Consider the following 20,125-nt stretch of genomic DNA (forward strand, 5'->3'; position numbering starts at 1 on the left):
TGTTTGTGCTAGATTACAGTTTGCTAATCCCTCTTATTCTTTATGAAATATGTCTCCGTCATGTCCCAGGCTGAAAATACAGGCATTGTGAGGTCTCATTTAGACTCTCTTGTTCATTATATTGTACATGCCCCTAATTAGGTCATTCCTTCCTTTTCTCGTTGTATTCATTTGTTTAATAAGTATTTACAGAGTACTTCCTATATGCCAGGCAGTGCTATACAGCAGTAGACAAACATAGAAAAGTTCTATCCTTGTGGAGCTTACCTTCCAGGGAGAGAAAGAAAGACATCCATCATTCAAGCAATGGGTAGATGGATGGATTGGTAAAATATATATTACGTGCGATGAGTGCTATGAAGGGGCTTCCCTGGTGGCTTGGATGGTAGAGTCCACTTACAATGCAGGAGACCTGGGTTCAGTCCCTGGGTTAGGAAGATCCCCTGGAGGAGGTGATGGCAACCCATTCCAGTGTTCTTGCCTGGAGAATTTCCGTGGACAGAGGAGTCCGGCAGGCTATAGTCCATGGGGTTACAAAGAGTCTGACATGACTGAGCAGCTCAGCACAGCACAGCACAGCAAGTTCTATGAAGAAAAGCAAAGCAGGAAAAGGAGTATAGAAAATACTGGGAAGTTGGGGTGATGTTTTATATAGGGCAGTCAAGCTAGGTCTCACTCAGAAGATGACATTTGACCTCAAGAAAATGAAGGAGTGAGTCACATCCAACTTCTGGGAGGGAAAGAATTCCAGGAAGAAGGAAGAAAGTACAAAGACCTTGGGGCAGAAGCATGCTTGGCATACCCAAGGAGCATGTATGTGGCTCTTGTGTTAGACTAGAGTAAGCAAAGGAGAGAATAATAGGAGATGAGGAACAGAAGGAACAGTATACCAGAGCTTATGGCTTGTAGCCCTTTATAAGGGCTTTAGTTTTTTTTGTGGGTGAAATGGAAAGCTGCTCAAGGCTTTTGAGTGGAGAAGTGACAGTGTCACTTTGGAAAAGTAAGTTGACATCTGCATCAAAGGTGAATGTGACAGATATAAATGGTAGTGAGTATATACATAAATTGTTAATGTGATTTTATTCCATTTTTCTCTCCTTCTTGAAGGTGATACTCATACTCTATGGATTTTTGCTAGAAGTCGATATTTTGAACAGTGTGTTTATGATGGATGTATGTTAGTTGCTCAGTCATGTCCAACTCTTTGTTACCCCATGGACTGTAGCCCACCAGGCTCCTCTGTTCATGAAATTCTCCAGGCAAGAATACTGGATTGAGTAGCCATTCCCTTCTCCAGAGGATCTTTCCAAACCAGAGATTAAACCCGGGTCTCTTGCACTGCAGGTGGATTCTTTACTGTCTGAGCCACCAGAGAAGCCATTATAATGGATAATACATTTTAAAAAGGACTTGATCAAAGAAAAAGCCATTGATGTAAAAATACTACAGTGGCCCAGAAACTCACCTACAAAGACACTTAAAAGAATTGAGACACTTATCCCAGTAAAGTAATTCGCAGGGAAAACACTGTCTTTAAACATTTAATGGGCTGTCAGACAGAATAGTAAATAAATTCTAGTCTTGCCATTTAGTAACTTGGAGATATTAGTCAATTTATTTAATGTGAGTTTATGAAGGACTAGGGTCAGTTTCAATGTCTCCATTCTTATAAATCAGGATTCAGTTTAGTCGCTCAATCGTGTCTGACTCTGTGACCCCATGAATCGCAGCACGCCAGGCCTCCCTGTCTATCACCAACTCCCAGAGTTTACCCAAACTCATGTCCATCGAGTCGGTGATGCCACCCAGCCATCTCATCCTCTGTCGTCCCGTTTTCTTCCTGCCCCCAATCCCTCCCAGCATCAGGGTCTTTTCCAGTGAGTAAACTCTTTGCATCAGGTGGCCAAAGTACTGGTGTTTCAGGTTCAGCGTCAGTTCTTCCAGTGAACATCCAGGACTGATCTCCTTTAGGATGGACTGGTTGGATATCCTTGCAGTCCAAAGGACTCTCAAGAGTCTTCTCCAACACCACAGTTCAAAAGCATCGATTCTTCGGCACTCAGCTTTCTTCACAGTCCAACTCTCACATCCATACATGACCACTGGAAAAACCATAGCCTTGACTAGATGGACCTTTGTTGGCAAAGTAATGTTTGTGCTTTTTTAGTATGCTGTCTAGGTTGGTCATAACTTTCCTTCCAAGGAGTAAGCATCAAAATTTCATGGCTGCAATCACCATCTGCAGTGATTTTGGATTATTATGTACCTAAACAGTCATTTTAAGGGCAGAATAGAAGTAGGTAAAGAGTTGGACCATAACCTGCTGAGGAATAGGCATATCATAAATGATAACCATCTTCATTGTAGGGTGCTGCCTGCTGAGTAGTACCCTTACTGTTTTGAGAAAAATGTGTAAATACATGCTTCTGATGTATATATAATTATTTGTAAATTATATACACCTAATATTCTTGCCTGGAGAATCCCAGGGACAGAGGAGCCTGGAGGGCAGCCGTCTGTGGGATCGCATAGTCGGACACAACTGAAGCAACTTAGGAGGAGGGGGAGGAGTGTTGTGAATCTATATATTTTATTAAAGCTTATTTTCTTATTTGTTTTTTTAGTTAAAAAGAAACAGAAATTCTCACATTTTCCTCTCACACCATAATGGATCATCTTACAGACTCCTTGAGGTGCCAGCTGCACTCTGGAGACCATTGCCTTGGAGTACAGAACACATACCCACAGTCAAAATTCAGAGAGAGATAGCATTTGGCACAACAACAAAATTTTTATATAACTATTCTGGTATTTACTGTTTTAGTTTCTGATGTTATCATTTACCCAGTTACCAATGTCTAGAAACTGGGAGTCTGTCCTTTATTCTTCCCTCCCTAAAGCCCACCTTCCTAATTAAGTCAAATTACAGGTCCTGTTAATTATTTCTTCTTAATTTTTTTCATAGTTGTCTTCACTTCCAGCCTTCCTCTGGACTCTCAGGATTGCTCTCTTTAATTACTCTAAGTCCTTCTAACTTTCCCCAAACTCAACTCCCAGTGAAAGTCTTTCAGTGTTTCGTCAGTACACTTTCAGGTCATTAAAACTGAATGTTTTTGCCTGTTGTCCACAAGGCCTTCGTAAGCTGGCTCTTCTAACTCACCGGCTTTATATCATCATGTCCTGCCACTTCCCCATTTTTTCCCTGTCCTTAGCCCTATTGAGTTACTTAGAGGTCTTAAATATGCCCGGCTTTCTCACCCTTCCATTCTGCTGCACAGACCGCTGCTGCCCTTGCTTTAGAATACTCTCTTCTTCTGTGCTAGCTGCTTCTCAGCTTTCAAAGTTCATCTCAGGCACAACCTCTCTTTAACTCCTCTAGTTTAGCTTACATGATTCCTTAGTACCTAGTGCTCACTTATATTACAGTAGATTGTGATCATCACTTAGTGGAATGAAAGAAAAATAATTTACAACAGTGTAGTACCATACTTTTTGATTACTGTAACCTAGATTAGTTTCTGATTCTGTCATTTACTAGCCAAGAGACCTTGCTTGAGATACTTAACCTTTCTAAGTGTTTTCGTTTTGTTTCATAATGCCGGCTGTCTCATAGTATTGTTTCGCATATTACATGAAATAATACATGTAAAATATTTAGTTCACATTGTTTGATACTTACGTCAAATGTTAACATTCAGTAAATGTTGAAAAGTGAAAGTGTTATTTGCTCAGTCATGTCCAACTCTTTAAGAGTAGGAGCTCACCAGGCTTCTCTGTCCATGGAATTCTCCAGGCAGGATTACTGGAATGGTTTGCCATTTTCTTCTCCAGGGGTTCTTCCTCACCTGTCATTAATTATGCTGATAGTTGTTTGACAGTAAAATGAGCTGCCTTATGACAGAGTCACTGCATCACTGCAGGTATTTACTCAGTGACAAGATGTATGTATTTCTGGGACAATAAAAGGAATTCATAACATAGGGAATTGTATTTGCCATCATCCTGTCCAACATCTATGAAATTTTCCTCCCCATCAAAATCTTTTCAAAGCCTGTACATACCTACTTGAAGACATCATAACCCAAAGTAGCCTGTTATTCAGTTCAGTTCAGTTCAGTCACTTAGTCGTGTCCGACTCTTTGCGACCCCATGAGCCGCAGCACACCAGGCCTCCCTGTCCATCACCAACTCCTGGAGCCTACCCAGACTCATGTCCATTGAGTCGGTGATGCCATCCAGCCATCTCATCCTCTGTCGTCGCCTTCTCCTCCTGCCCTCAATCCCTCCCAGCATCGGGGTCTTTTCCAGTGAGTCAGCTCTTCGCATCAGGTGGCCAAAGTATTAGTTTCAGCTTCAACATCAGTCCTTCAAAAGAACACCCAGGACTGATCTCCTTTAGGATGGACTGGTTGGATCTCCCTACAGTCCAAGAGACTCTCAAGAGTCTTCTCCAACACCACAGTTCAAAAGCATCAGTTCTTTGGTGCTCAGCTTTCTTCACAGCCTAACTCTCACATCCATACATGACCACTGGAAAAACCATGGCCTTGACTAGACGGACCTTTGTTGTCAAAGTAATGTCTGTGCTTTTTAGTATGCTGTCTAGGTTGGTCATAACTTTCCTTCCAAGGATTAAGAGTCTTTTAATTTCATGCCTGCAGTCACCATCTGCAGTGATTTTGGAGCCCCCAAAAATAAAGTCTGTCATTGTTTCCTCTGTTTCCCCATCTATTTCCCATGAAGTGATGGGACCAGATTCCATGATCTTCGTTTTCTGAATGTTGAGCTTTAAGCTAACCTTTTCACTCTCCTCTTTCACTTTCATCAAGAGGCTCTTTAGTTCTTCTTCACTTACTTTCATAATAATATATAGTATGATATTTGTCACACACTGCTTTTTATGGTAAATACTTATAAAATGGGGAGCTTAGATAATCACCTAGCACAGTGTGTGACACTGAGCACTTAGTAAATGGTAGATCTTTCCTTCCCTTAATCTGTTATTAGAACTTCATTCCATAGACATTGAAAAGGTATTGATAGTTTAGAGCCCAAAGGTGATTTGATCACAACAGTGAGTTACCAAGATTAATAGGACAGTAAGTTGCAAGATGGATTGCAGGGGGAGCACCTAAAAACACAGACAGAAGTTAGTGAGCTAGTTCAGTATTTATAGCTCATTGAACACTTTCCAGTTCACATTTGGGATGGAATGTGGTTTAATGGAAAGAACATAAGTTTTGTAGGTAGGTGTTCTGATGTATGAATAAGACCATTACAGTCTAACAGTTCATAATTTTTCTAGGAGGAACAGAAAATTGCTAGTTGAGATTTTTTTTTCTGCTAGTTGCGTTTTTTCTCCATCCTCCCACCCTGATGTTATTCTACAAATTGTTGTACATGAAGGATCAAAATACACAAGTGGGGGAATGTTATAGTTTTAAATATGTAAGAATTAATAAATCTAGGGATTCACTGAATACTTTCGTATCCTAGGTTTTCTCTTATGCATTATTTCTTTTTATTTTTCACAATCTTTGGTAAACAGTGTTATTTCCTTTTAATATATTAGAAGAATGAAACTCAGAAGTTAAGTCATTCATTACTCATAAGAGGCAAAAAAAAGGTAGGGGGGGAGTTGGTTTCAGAAACCCAGATCTACTGATTTTAAGTTTAACATTCTAGCAATTCACTATACACTTGCCTGGAGAATCCCAGGGATAGGGGAGCCTGGTGGGCTGCCGTCAGTGGGGTCGCACAGAGTCAGACACGACTGAAGCAACTTAGCAGGAGCAGCAGCATACCACTCCTTCAGTGGGATTGCTGAATACACGTGCTCATTTCTGTCACATGTAAATCTCAGTGGTGCATAAGCCGAGCGTAGTATCCATAATTATCATTGCATATCCCTTTGAGCCTTACACATACAGATGCACACAAACACACACACACACACACACACATGTACACCACTCCCACCCAACCTTTAGAAAAAGAGAAAAAGGCAAATCACTCACTGTTTAAACTCCAGTATTAGCCATATTGAAGGGAGATTTTGGTGATCTCACTCATAATTCTCAGATCATTAGATACTGGTTTTATACTTACCTTAAGCTGCTTATCTAAATTATCAGCAGAAAGTAAACCTGTCAATATCTTTAGCCCAAAGCTTCCCAGACTTTGATGGACTTACAGATCATCTGGGGATCTTGTTAAAATGAAGATTGTAGTTCAGTAGGTTGGGATGGGATCTGGAATTCTGTTTCTAATTGTGCAGGTGATGCTGATATTGTTGGGCTTGCAACTTTGGTGTACAGATGCAGAATTATTATTTTGTTGCAAATATATAATTTTTTATATAAAGCTGCAACTAGAGTATATATACTATTTGTGTTCTTTTCTTTTTATACTTTTATTTCTATTTTCTACATAATTTCAAACGTATAATTTTTAACTGCTATATAAGCTAAAATGAATATAATACTCTTAGGAATTTACATCTGTTCTCAATTACTTTGCCATTCTAGATAAGGCCACATTGAATTCCTCTGGGCATATACCTTTTTGCTGTTTAATTATTAGCCTAAGATGAATTCCCAGTAATAGTTACTAGGTCAAGGAGTAAGAATATCTTTGTTGTTTAATGGGTACAAAATTTCAGATTTGCAAGATAGAAAATGGATGGTAGTGCTGGTTGCCCAGCAGTGTAAATATACTTTACGTCATTGATGTGTGTCAGTCGTGTAGGACTTTTTGTGACCCCAGGGACAGTAGCCTGCCAGGCTCCTCTGTCCATGAGATTATCCTGGCAAGAATACTGGAGTGGGTTGTCCTTTCCTCCTCCAGGGGATCTCTCTGACCCAGGGATCAAACCCACATCTCTTGCGTTTCCTACATTGGCAGATGGATTCTTTACCACTAAGCCACCTGGAAATCCCTAATGTCACTGAACTGTGTACTTAAATATGGTTAAGATGGCAAATTTTATGTTATATGAATTTTTTTCTTTATGCTATATATTTAAATTTTGTTACATGTATATTTATATATAAATTCTATGTTATATGTATTTTATATATGTATAAAAAGAAAGTTATTCTCTCTCCAAAAATGTATTTCTATATACATATGTGTTAATATTAAGGTATACTTTATATTTTGTTGCATAATAAACCATTTGGCCTTTTAGAAGGGATGACCAAATTACAGAGCCATCTACATATTTCCCTCACTAGTACTAACATTGAGTGTCTTAATGGTTTATTAAAATTTTTGCTAAACAGTCGAAAATGATTTTTCAAGGTTACCTTAATTTGCATTTTTATTTCTATCAAGGTTAAAATGTGAACATTTGTTTTTGTGGGTCATTTTAGTATTTGTACTTCCTTTGTATGCAAAATGTACATGTATGTCATTGGTCCTTGTTCCTATTAGGACACTGATCATTTTCTTTAGATTTTCTGGAGCTGTTTCTATAGTATAACATTTTAAGTAAATAGTTGTCTTTATTGTCTTTTTAATTCATATTTAAGTAACTATGCTTTTACATCCTGCAGGTCAACTATGGAAAAGTATATAATGATAGTAGAAAAGGATTGAAATTCACTGTCTCCTCTGGCTGCAGTTCAGAATTTGTTTTTGTACCATATGGTAGCACCATTGCTGTTTATACAATTTACTCTGGAGAACAGATAACTATGCTTAAGGGACACTATAAAACTGTTGACTGCTGTGTATTTCAGTCTAATTTCCAGGTAAGAATGATACTTAAGGGAATTTAAAATGTTTGGGTAGCTAGCTTGCCAAAACCTATGGGTTTTGTTTTTTTAATATCTTAATCTTTCTCTTTAGTCTCACCAATGGAACAGAGTGTTTTCTCCATAGAACTTTTGCATAGATTATCTCATATGCTCCTTTAAGTGATTCTTAAGTGTAGCGAGATTGTTGGGATATTCCCTGCATTGTAGATGAGGAAAATGAGGCTTATAAAAATTAAATACCAAAAGAATGAAAATTATGGGTTATTGCTGCTGCTGCAAAGTCGCTTCGGTCATATCCGACTCTGTGTGACCCCATAGATGGCAGCCCACCAGGCTCCTCTGTCCCTGGGATTCTCCAGGCAAGAATACTGGAGTGCCATTTCCTTCTCCAGTGCGTGAAAGTGAAGTCACTCAGTTGTGTCCAACTCTTCGTGACCCCATGGACTGTAGCCTACCAGGCTCCTCCGTCCATGAGTTATTACTTGGAGGGACTTTATCACCTGTTCAGTCACTCATTAATAGGTATTACTTAATCTGTGTCTGACACTGTGAAGTAAGATATACAGGGCTAGTTTTCAGCTGCTGCTGCTAAGTTGCTTTAGTCGTGTCTGACTCTGTGCGACCCCATAGACAGCAGCCCACCAGGCTCCCCCGTCCCTGGGATTTTCAGCTAGCACACATCTATATGGCAGTATTCGTTATGAAAATACTCAAACACATATCCTTTAGTTTGTTACACAGCTTTTGTACTAAGCCCCTTACATGACCTCCAGCTTCACCTTATTTCCTGGAGCCTCCTAAACCTCACTTCAACCCAGTATCTAAGTGGAACCTTTAAAACCCTGCTTCTACTCTATGTCCAATAATATCTCTTCTGATTGGCTACTGTCTTGATGTACTACTTATTAACTATTTTTAGTGTTACTTCTGGGAAAATAGTACTAAGGCAACCAGGGGTTGATATAACTTGCCTCAAATCTGCAAGTAGATTGACAGAGGGTGATTATCCATTCAAATAAATTTATAGAATACAGAACTTTTCTCATCCAGAGCCATTAGAGACAAAGCCAAGATTTTAATTCAAGTATTCTGACTACCAGCTATTGCTTTCCACCATATCCTGCTAGGAAGATTGGACTGAAAGTGAGTGAAGAATGGATTAGAACAGATTAAAAGTAAGTAAAGATAATTGATTCCTCTCAGTCCCTGAATTCACTGGAACAGGTCTAGCCAGAAAGCTGAGGCCAATTGCCTCTTGACAAATACCATTTCTGTATGTGCTATGTACTAAGAAAGATTTTAATTACTTTATTATATCAGAAAGCTTCCAGCTTTTATCCCATTCCATCTATTATGACTTCTGAAAAGGAAGATAATTATAAATCTAAATTATAAAAGAGCAGTGCTTCTGCATCCATTTAGCAGCAGAACCCTTTTACCAATTATATATTACACAAAAACTCGCTATCTGAAAATAAAATTGATGTTTATAGTAATTCTGCTATAAATATAAAAATGTGAAGATATATCCAACATCAAAATAAATAATGATAATAGTTGATTATTTTCTATTGACTAGAATAGGGATTCCTGAATCCATTCTGCTACTAGTAATTAACCTAATAACTTTCAAGTCTGATGAGGAATGGAATATTTACATAGTCTCAAATTTGCACCCTACAAAATATTAATTACAAAGATAAAATAATTTCACCTTGACTAAGACTGGCATGCATCAGCTTAGTCAAATTGCCAAAGTGTATGTGATATTCCTGGCAAAGATATAGCACCAAATTCATTTAATCATGAGAAAACAAGGTTACCTCACCTTAGTTTATCTTGAGTATATAATCTTGTCTTCTCAGGAACTAAATTGCTCTACAGCACTGGGCATATGAAAATATCTTTGCACCATCCACAGTAACCATACATTCTAAATTTTAAACAGTGTAGTCTGTAGAATTTTGTTCTATTTAGGAAATTTGATAATGTGTCAGTTCAGTTCAGTCGCTCAGTCGTGTCTGATTCTTTGCAACCCATGAATTGCAGTACGCCAGGCCTCCCTGTCCATCACCAACTCACGTCCATTGAGTCGGTGATGCCATCCAGCCATCTCATCCTCTGTTGTCCGCTTTTCCTCCTGCCCCCAGTCCCTCCCAGCATCAGTCTTTTCCAATGAGTCAACTCTTCCCCAAAGTACTGGAGTACGTTTTTGAGGTGGCCAAAGTACTGGAGTTTCAGCTTTAGTATCATTCCTTCCAAAGAACGCCTGGGACCAATCTCCTTTAGAATGGACTGATTGGATCTCCTTGCATAATTTACTTAATTTTCTTTACATCTGTATTCCCTATAAGTTACTTCATAATCTTATTTTCTCTTTACCAAGAATGTTTACTTTTATTTTTTTGAGAAAAATACTGATTTTACCATGCCTCAAATAGCTTTTGAGATGAATAAAAATAAAACTAAATAATTTAATACCAGATCAGAAAGAAAGTAGTAGTGTTAGAAATATTTGTGTAGAAATACATTTATGAGAAAAGTAAACAGTCAGTCAGAGTTTTAACTTAACATTTTGCTGATTTTTCTTTTTAGCCCTTATTCTTTGCTGAGTAGCTTTTTAAAAAATTGACATAGTGTTTTACATCCTGTTTTTTTCTTTTCACTCTGTATTTGGTTTATATTCTGCTCCTTTCTCTTGACAATATGAATATTTTCCAGTGTCATTAAATATTCTTCAAAAACAAATTTAGTGGCTATATAATATATCATATTAATGCAGCATAAATTTACATATAAATCATAACCCTGAACAATAATATTTGGGAAATTGTTGTTTTATTATAAATACAATATTGGTGATAATAACCTTAATTTCATATGTGTCTTTAGCATGACTTCTTAGAAATGTATACAAAAACTTCTGACACATACAGAGATTTCAGTCTCTGAAAGGATTATATCAATTTATACCCTCTGTATGTGAGAGTATCTATTTCACTGCCCCATAGAAATATTTTCAGTACTAGCCAATATAACATATTTCTGAAGTTTTGTCAGAAGAAGAATGAACATTGTTCAGCATGTTCAGACACCATATCCATAAAGACATTGCTGTTGACTGCATCAGTCCAAGCTTATAAAATAATAAGCTTCTCAACAAGCATGGCATATGAATCTTAATGCTCTTCAGCAGCTAGTTAGGCAGTTTTGAGCTAAATAAAACTTTTTTTTAAATTTCTGGCCTATTTTAGCTAGAAACTCTTATGGTTTCTGCAAAGTAGTTACCTGAGGAGGCTTTACAAATAGCTGAGGAAAGAAGAGAAGCAAGAGGCAAGGGAAAAATGAAAAAATACATCCAACAGAATGCAGAGTTCTACAGAATAGCAAAGAGAGATGGGAAAGCTTTCTTATATGAACAGTGCAAAAAGATAGAGGAAAACAATAGAATGTGTAAGACTAGAGATCTTTTCAAGAAAATTGAAGATGTCAAGGGAACATTTCATGCAAGGATGGGCACGATAAAGGACAGAAATGGTAATGACCTAACAGAAGCAGAACAGATTAAGAAGAGGTGGCAAGAATACACAGAAGAACTATACAAAAAAGTTGTTAATAACCTGGATAACCACAGTTGTGTGGTCACTCACCTAGGGTTGGACATCTTGGAGTGTGAAGTAGAGTGGGCTTTAAACATTACCACCAACAAAGTTAGTGGAGGTCATGGAATTAAGCTGAGCTATTTAAAATCCTAAAAGACGATGCTTTTAAAGTGCTGCACTCAATATGTCAGAAAATTTGGAAAACTCAGCAGTGAACACCAATCTGGAAAAGTTCAGTTTTCATTCCAGTCCTGAAGAAGGGCAATGACAAAGAATGTTCAAAGCACTCATTTCACTTACTAGCAAAGTTATGTTCAAAATCCTTCGAGCTAATGGCTCCAGCAGTACGTGAACCAGGAACTTCCAGATGTACAAGCTGGGTTTAAAAAAGACAGAGGAACAGAGATCAAATTGCAAACATTCGTTGGATCATGGAGAAAGCAAAGAAGTTCCAAAAATACATCTACTTCAGCTTCATTGACTATGCTAAAACCTTTGACTGTGTGGATCACAACAGAATGTGGAGAATTCTTACAGAGATGAGAGTACCAAACCATCTTACCTGTCTCCTAAGAAACTTGTATGCAGGTAAAGAAACAACAGTTAGAACCAGACTTGGAACAACTGACTCATTCCAAATTGGGAAAAGAGTACAACAAGGCTGTATGTTGTCACCTTGCTTATTTAACTTATATACAGAGTAGAAGTAAAGTCGCTCAGTCGTGTCCAGCTCTTTGCCACCCCATGGACTATAGCCTACAAGGCTTCTCCATCCATGGGATTTTCCAGGTAAGAGTATTAGAGTGAGTTACCATTTCCTTCTCCCTGGGATCTTCCTGACCCAGGGATCAAATCCAGGTCTCCTGCATTGCGGGCAGACACTTTACGCTCTGAGCTACCGGAGAAGCCCATATGCAGAGTACATCATGTGAAATGCCAGGCTGGATGAATCCCAAGCTGGAATCAAGATTGCTGGGAGAAATATCAACAACCTCAGATATGCAGCTGATACCACTCTAGTGGCAAAAAGTGAAGAACTAAAGAGCCTCTTGATGAGAGTGAAAGAGGAGAGTGAATAAAGCTGCCCTAAAACTCAGCATTCAGAAAAACAGATCATGGCATCCACTTCCATCACTTCATGGCAAATAAAAGGGGGAAAAGCGGAAGCAGTATCAGATTTTCTTTTCCTGGACTCTAAACTCACTCTAAATAGTGACAAATTAAAATTAAAGCCATGAAATTAAAAGACACTTGCTCCTTGGAAGAAAAGCTATGACAAACCTAGACAGCATATTAAAAGGAAGAGACATCATTTTGCCCACAAAGGTCCTTATAGTCAAAGCTATGGCTTTTCTAGTAGTCATGTATGGACGTGAGAGTTGGACCATAAAAAAATGCTGAGCACTGTAAAATTGATGCTTTCAAGTTGTGGTGCTGAAGAAGACTCTTGAGAGTCCCTTGGACTGCAAGGAGATCAAACCAGTCAATCCTGAAGGAAATCAACCCTGAATAGTCCCTGGAAGGACTGATGCTGAAGACCCAATACTTTGGCCTCCTGATGCAAAGAGCCAACTAACCAGAAAAGATCCTGATGCTGGGAAAGATTGAAAGCTGAAGAAGAGGGCAGTAGAGTATGCAGTGGTTAGATAACATCACCAACTCAATGGACATGAATTTGAGCAAATTCTGATAGTGGAGGACAGAGGACCCTGGTGTGCTACCATCCGTGAGGTCACAGAGAGTCAGACACAACTCAGCAACTGAACAACAACGTATGGTTTCTTCATTGAAAGCCTTTATTAAAGTTCAGTTATTGACGCAACCATTTTTTTATTCTCTTGTCACTTGAAATATATGGATACAATTGATTAAAAAAAAAAAAAACTATGGTGATGGTTTCTGTGAATTTTAACCATGTAAGCAAATTCTAATATATCCCAATACTATTTTAAAATACAAAACAAAGTTTTGCTATTTCTTAAACAGAAAAGGGGATCAATCCAGTTTCTTTGGGGAATAGAAACAGATTTCATCTAATTTAACCTAAGCATTAGTCATTTAAAAAATTATTCATTTCAAATTGGCATCAGCTTTCAGCTGACCCACAACCACATCTTTGTTTTCTGTATTATAGGAACTTTACAGTGGTAGCAGAGACTGCAATATTCTTGCGTGGGTACCATCCTTATGTGAATCAGTTCCTGATGCTGATGATGAGGTAAATGTTATTCATACAAGTTGTACAGTGACTTCTAAATCATAAAAAAAAATTTACGAATTTACTCTAAATGGGAGGGGCTTTTAAAGCATTTCTTGCTATTTTCTGATTGTTTAAATAATTTACCTGTATAATACATTAGTAAAATTCAAAAAAATATTGAGAATGAAATAAATTTCTGAAGTTAATCAATTTTAACATTATTTATTTCATTCTTGTTTTATCCTGTGCATATTTTTAACATAGTTAATATCACGCTTGAACATACAACTTAGCATCCTTCTTAGACTTTTTACATGTCATTAATAACTATTTGTAAACATTGTCTTTTATAATATAGCTTTCTGTCATTCTTACTTACTTAGTTCAGTCGCTCAGTCGTCTCCGACTCTTTGCGACCCCATGAATCGCAGCACGCCAGGCTTCCCTGTCCATCACCATCTCCCGGAGTTCACTCAGACTCATGTCCATCGAGTCAGTGATGCCATCCAGCCAATCTCATCCTCTGTCGTCCCTTTTCCTCCTGCCCCCAATCCCTCCCAACATCAGAGTCTTTTCCAATGAGTCAACTCTTCGCATGAGGTGGCCAAAATGTTGGAGTTTCAGCTTTAGCATCAGTCCTTCCCATGAATATTCAGGACTGATTTCCTTTAGGATGGACTGGTTGGGTCTCCTTGCAGTCCAAAGGACTCTCAAGAGTCTTCTCCAACACCACAGTTCAAAAGCATCAATTCTTCGGTGCTCAGCCTTCTTCACAGTCCAACTCTCACATCCATACATGGCCACTGGAAAAACCATATCCTTGACTAGATGGACCTTTGTCAGCAAAGTAATGTCTCTGCTTTTTAATATGCTGTCTAGGTTAGTCATAACTTTCCTTCAAAGGAGTAAGTGTCTTTTAATTTCATGGCTACAGTCACCATCTGCAGTGATTTTGGAGCCCAGAAAAATAAAGTTAGCCACTATTTCCACTGTTTCCCCAACTATTTCCCACGAAGTGATGGGACCAGATGCCATGATCTTCGTTTTCTGAATGTTGAGCTTTAAGCCAACTTTTTCACTCTCTTCTTTCACTTTCATCAAGAGGCTTGAGTTCCTCTTCACTTTCTGCCATAAGGGTGGTGTCATCTGCATATCTGAGGTTATTGATATTTCTCCTGGAAATCTCGATTCTGGCTTGTGCCTCCTCCAGCCCAGTGTTTCTCGTGATGTTCTCTGCATAGAAGTTAAATAATCAGGGTGACAATATACAGCCTTGACGGACTCCTTTTCCTGTTTGGAACCAGGGATCAAACCCATACTTAAACAGTGGAAGCATGGAGTCTTAACCAGCAGATCACCAGGGAAGTGCCATGACTTCTTGGGACTTGAGTTATCTTGTATGACATTTTTAAGGTCCTTTATTCATACTGTCGAATTTTATCAGTTTGTACTTCTACCAGATAAATTAGTATAAATATGACACTGAATAAAGAACCTGAAAAATGTTGTGGGAAAACAAAGATAAATAAGACATGATCTCTGGTCTTAGGTAGTAGCCTCTTAATTTTTTTAGTTTCATGTCAAGCTGTCTAAAGGTGAAATTTTATAGATATATGTCTAATTTGGTTTAGTATGACTTTAACTAGTTTTAGTGTACAGCTGCTTTAAAAACTGAATTTTTTTAATACAAAGCTTAAAATGTTAATTACTGTGTCCTGCTCTTGGGGAATTATTGTGTACATTAATTCTAACATAACACTAGGCCACATTGGAATGGTTAACAATCATTCACCAAATATAAACTGTAAAAATAAAAGTAAATCATCTTTGACCTGTGTATTAAAAGAAGATATAGAGGAAAACTGAAATTGTTTATTTTATAAAGATAGTATGTGACTCTGATGGTTTATTTCCTTATTATATAGTTATGGTGATAGTTTGATTCTTCCCCATCTGGAAGAATTTTTGTATATAGGCAATTAAGCTGAACAAGTATAAATCAAATAGGGATACACAAAAAATAAGTTAGGTTTTATATTTACCTTTTAAAATGCACTATGTATGTGCTTTCAGAGGAGGCAGTGGCAACCCACGCCAGTGTTCTTGCCTGGAAAATCCCTTGGGCGGAGGAGCCTGGTAGGCTACAGTCCATGGGGTCGCACAGAGTCAGACACGACTAAAGCAACTTGGCAGCAGCAGCAGCAGCATGTATGTGCTTTAAGATAGGCCCCATTCTCTTTATAAGCTGATAAATGCTAAGATTATTTCCGCAAAACTTTTGAAGATTCCTGTGAATGTAGGTAGAACGTGAACATGGTCATGATGCAGATCTCAGTAGAGCAGTCTGTGTATACCAGACCCTCTTCCTTACGTGTCTGCTGCTGCTAAGTCGCCTCAGTCGTGTACCCCCTGGGGCAATCACTAGGCATAAATCCTAGTGTTCAATTGACAGGTTGCTTTTATTTTTCTGAGGGATCAGCCTACCTTTTGCCCACTCTTTGTAAAATCTGGTCACACTCAAGGTAAGCCTGTACAACTCCTAATCACCTTTTCCTGCCTGAGATCTCTAGGGTGACTGTCAGTTCAGTTCAGTTCAGTCGCTCAGTCGTGTCTGACCATCACCAACTCCTGGAGTTCACTCAAACTCACGTCCATTGAGTCAGTGATGCCATCCAGCCATCTCATCCTCTGTCGTCCCCTTCTCCTCCTGCCCCCAATCCCTCCCAGCATCAGAGTCTTTTCCAATGAGTCAACTCTTCGCATGAGGTGCCCAAAGTACTGGAGCTTCAGCTTTAGCATCATTCCTTCCAAAGAAATCCCAGGGCTGATCTCCTTCAGAATGGACTGGTTGGATCTTCTTGCAGTCCAGGGGACTCTCAAGAGGCTTCTCCAACACCACAGTTCAAACGCATCAATTCTTCGGCACTCAGCCTTCTTCACAGTCCAACTCTCACATCCATACATGACTACTGGAAAAACCATAGCCTTGACTAGATGGACCTTAGTAAGCAAAGTAATATCTCTGCTTTTGAATATGCTATCTAGGTTGGTCATAACTTTTCTTCCAAGGAGTAAGCGTCTTTTAATTTCACAACTGGAGTCACCATCTGCAGTGATTTTGGAGCCCCAAAAAATAAAGTCTGACACTGTTTCCACTGTTTCCCCATCTATTTCCCATGAAGTGATGGGACCGGATGCCATGATCTTTGTTTTCTGAAAGTTGAGCTTTAAGCCAATGTTTTCACTATCCTCTTTCACTTTCATCAAGAGGCTTTTTAGTTCCACTTCACTTTCTACCATAAGGGTGGTGTCATCTGTGTATCTGAGGTTATTGATATTTCTCCCAGCAATCTTGATTCCAGCTTGTGCTTCTTCCAGTCCAGCGTTTCTCTTGATGTACTCTGCATATAAGTTAAATAAGCAGGGTGACAATATACAGCCTTGACGTACTCCTTTTCCTATTTGGAACCAGTCTGTTGTTCCATGTCCAGCTCTAACTGTTGCTTCCTCACCTGCATATAGGTTTCTCAAGAGGCAGGTCAGGTGGTCTGGTATTCCCATCTCTTTCAGAATTTTCCACAGTTTATTGTGATCCACACAGTCAAAGGCTTTGGCATAGTCAATAAAGCAGAAATAGATGTTTTTCTGGAATTCTCTTGCTTTTTCGATGATCCAGCGGATGTTGGCAATTTGATCTCTGGTTCCTCTGCCTTTTCTAAAACCAGCTTGAACATCTGGAAGTTCACAGTTCACAAACTGCTGAAGCCTGGCTTGGAGATTTTTGAGCATGACTTTACTAGCCTGTGAGATGAGTGCAGTTGTGCGGTAGTTTGAGCATTCTTTGGCATTGCCTTTCTTTGGGATTGGAATGAAAACTGACCTTTTCCAGTCCTGTGGCCACTGCTGAGTTTTCCAAATTTGCTGGCCTATTGAGTGCAGCACTTTCACAGCATCATCTTTCAGGATTTGAAATAGCTTCACTGGAATTACATCACCTCCACTAGCTTTGTTCGTAGTGATGCTTTCTAAGGCCCACTTGACTTCACATTCCAGGATGTCTGGCTCTAGATGAGTGATCACACCATCATGATTATCCGGGTCATGAAGATCTTTTTTGTACAGTTCTTCTGTGTATTCTTGCTGCCTCTTTTTAATATCTTCTGCTTCTGTTAGGTCCATTTCTGTCCTTTATCAAGCCCATCTTTGCATGAAATGTTCCCTTGGTATCTGTAATTTTCTTGAAGAGATCGCTAGTCTTTCCCATTCTGTATTACAATCTAAATCTGACCTCTCATCAAGAATCTTACTTTATTTTGACAGTTACACAGTATGTAACTGTTGTATTTAGATGTATAATCTTGAGGTCTTTCCTGGTAACTCTGTGGTAAAGAATCTGCCTGGCAGTGCAGGAGACACCATTTCCATTCCTAGGCTGGGAAGATCCCCTGGAGAAGGAAATGGCAACTCACTTCAGTATCCTTGTTGGGAAATCCCATGGACAGAGGAGTGTGGCGGGCTACAGTCCATGGGGTTGCAAAAGAGTCAGAATAAACAACAGCGATAAGATGTATAATTACTGTCTATATTCAGACAACCCTATGTTCTACCTTTAAAGACTTTCCACTAATTACCAGTAAAAGAGTTTTTTATTTTATCAAATTTAGTAAGATATATGTGTGGGAGATGTTAAAGTTGGTTTCATTCTTCCTTCACATTCTGTGGACCTGAACTAGATCCCCTTTAACTCTTACTTCCCTTCCCAGCTATCAGCAGAACAGGCAGGCTGGTTAAGTAGAGATGGACACGTTCAAGCATAGAAAGAATGCCCACTAGGAGGAGATGTTGTAGAGAAAACTGAAGTAATGGATGGTGGTTAAGTTGATCTCAAACAGTTTGGCCTCAACAGTACTATATCATATGTGACATTTTTACTGCAGCTTTCAATTATAAGTAAGATGTTTTATTTGTGATTTTTAGCAATAAAATGTACTTCTGATAATACAGTAATACATTCATATTTTTTCTTTACTACTATAAATACAGTGAAATTTATATCCAGCTGCATTTCTAGTTTTCACTTAATTATTTTTGTTTGCCTACCATAGCAGCAGTAATTTACATTAAAATATAATTCTGCTTCTCTGTTGATTCTTCAAATGAAATATAAGTGTTTAATAGGTTATATATTGAGCTTCCATAGTGAAATTAGGAGACATGGCCTTTGTGTGACTTATCTACCTAAGGACATTTTTGGTAGACATCTAAGGCAGAGTTAAAGGCTTTTAGAGATAGAGTAGGGAAAAATAATCACCTCACCCCAGAGGATAATGCATCTTTAAATAAACTGTCACTGAATAACCTAACTTGGTAGTTAAATCATAAACCCAGAAAGGTAGGAATTTCAGTAAATGCTTGGTTGAAAGAATAAACGAACAGACTTCAGTATGCTGCTCTTGCATATCAGTGGACTGCTACTAGAAATAGGTGAGTAGTTAACTAAGCTTTGATAATAGTTTTGGATCTGGACACAGGGTATAATGGAATTTTGCTTGAACAACTAAGTAACAATGGCCAACATTATTAGATTAAGTAAAGGACTCAGATCTATACCTTTCACAGCTATAAAGAATACCTAAATTAATATATTGTTTTCTGACTCTCCTGGCTGACACTTGGGAAATTTACTGGAAACACTTTTTTCTACTGTTATTATTGTTTGAATCTTAAGAGTCTAAGTCATCATGTTCATCAAAATGGAAATGAACATTCTCAAATTTGTAGTAAGGGTTACCCTTAACATAAAATATTGGTATATGTTGTAAAAGGTAATATTTCCAAAATAATTTAAGAATAATCTAAGTACTAATATGTTACTGGATTTGGGATGTGAACAAACTGACAGCAAATGTAAAAACTGCAAAGTAAGAAGCACACATGATTCAGAAAACCTAGGTACTCAAAAACAACAAGATCATTTTAAAGTCCCGTAATCATTCGCCTAAGAATAAGAAGGTAGCCGTTCAAACAGATTCCCCAAACAAGTGAATTGATTTGAACTACTACAAATAATTAAAATTCCTCTACTGCTGATGACATTTATTTAGGCACAGCTCTAAAGTTGTAAGAATACTGTGATGTTTTGTTGTTTTTGAAACACCATTCTTTCAAAGAATTCTCCCAGGGAAACCTGTGTGCTAATGACAAAAATGTTACCAAATCCAACACATTTTGTCTGTCTTTTTCCACTACTTTACTAGCTATAATAGCATACCTCACTACTTCATACTGAAAGGGTATTGCTCCATTTGATGAACACCTTATTCCCTGTATATGAATTTTGCTTATTTATAAAAATCAGGTCCATCAAAACAGTAAAAAATTGCTCACTTTAATATTTTGGGCTGTCAAGCCAGCCTGCAGACCTGAGTCCAGTCTTAGCCACATGGATATGATTTTGCCCTGTACTCCTGGTAACTCCAAAGGGTTATTTAAAAAAAAAATGCCTTAATAATAGTAGCAGCATCGTGTGTGTGTGTATCTGCGTGTGAGGTAACTACTTTGAG

At 38.3% G+C, this 20,125-nt stretch overlaps 1 protein-coding gene across 2 annotated transcripts in view; it reads left to right on the plus strand.

Annotated features, from left to right (window-relative positions):
* ERCC8 (ERCC excision repair 8, CSA ubiquitin ligase complex subunit) overlaps window positions 1–20,125 on the plus strand; it is a 60,522-nt gene that overhangs the window by 31,272 nt on the left and 9,125 nt on the right. For both annotated transcript variants that reach the window (XM_004016953.5, XM_012096878.5), the window contains 2 exons: window positions 7,557–7,754; window positions 13,497–13,580. In XM_004016953.5, coding sequence (XP_004017002.1) covers window positions 7,557–7,754; window positions 13,497–13,580 — 282 coding nt within the window. The remainder of the gene's footprint in view (window positions 1–7,556; window positions 7,755–13,496; window positions 13,581–20,125) is intronic.

The sequence above is a fragment of the Ovis aries genome, chromosome 16 (genome assembly GCF_016772045.2).
Source record: "Ovis aries strain OAR_USU_Benz2616 breed Rambouillet chromosome 16, ARS-UI_Ramb_v3.0, whole genome shotgun sequence".
Lineage (NCBI taxonomy): Eukaryota > Metazoa > Chordata > Mammalia > Artiodactyla > Bovidae > Ovis > Ovis aries.